Source organism: Gavialis gangeticus, unplaced genomic scaffold (assembly GCF_001723915.1).
Source record: "Gavialis gangeticus isolate Ggan-Ray unplaced genomic scaffold, GavGan_comp1, whole genome shotgun sequence".
Lineage (NCBI taxonomy): Eukaryota > Metazoa > Chordata > Crocodylia > Gavialidae > Gavialis > Gavialis gangeticus.
The window spans coordinates 93,522-93,835 of NW_017728969.1; the positions used below are offsets into that span (position 1 = coordinate 93,522).

At 66.9% G+C, this 314-nt stretch overlaps 1 protein-coding gene across 1 annotated transcript in view; it reads left to right on the forward strand.

Moving 5' to 3' along the window:
• STAC3 (SH3 and cysteine rich domain 3) overlaps positions 1–308 on the forward strand; it is a 16,326-nt gene extending 16,018 nt beyond the window's left edge. Inside the window, exon 9 of the mRNA XM_019504679.1 lies at positions 168–308. Within this exon, the coding sequence (XP_019360224.1) occupies positions 168–266 (99 nt within the window). The 3' untranslated portion in view covers positions 267–308. The remainder of the gene's footprint in view (positions 1–167) is intronic.
• Positions 309–314: the final 6 nt, after the last annotated feature.

Genomic DNA, 314 nt, shown 5'->3' on the forward strand with positions numbered 1-314 from the left:
CCTCTGCCCTTGCCTCGGGCCCCCGCCAGCATCTTGGTGCCTCCTGGGGCCATGCGCCCCAGCCCCTGTGGGTGCCCATCCCTGCATCTCTGCTCCCCCAGATCCTGTGCCCTATTTTTGCCCCACCCCGGGCTCCTCCCAAGTGTAACCCCCCCCATCACCCCCAGATCGTGGTGCAGAAGGGCGAGGAGCTGAACGGCTACATCAAGGTGTACACGGGGCGCAAAGTCGGGCTCTTCCCTGCCGACTTCCTGCAGGAGATCTGAGTCCCCCACGCCGGACGGGGGCCATGGGTGCTGGGCATGGACTTCCCC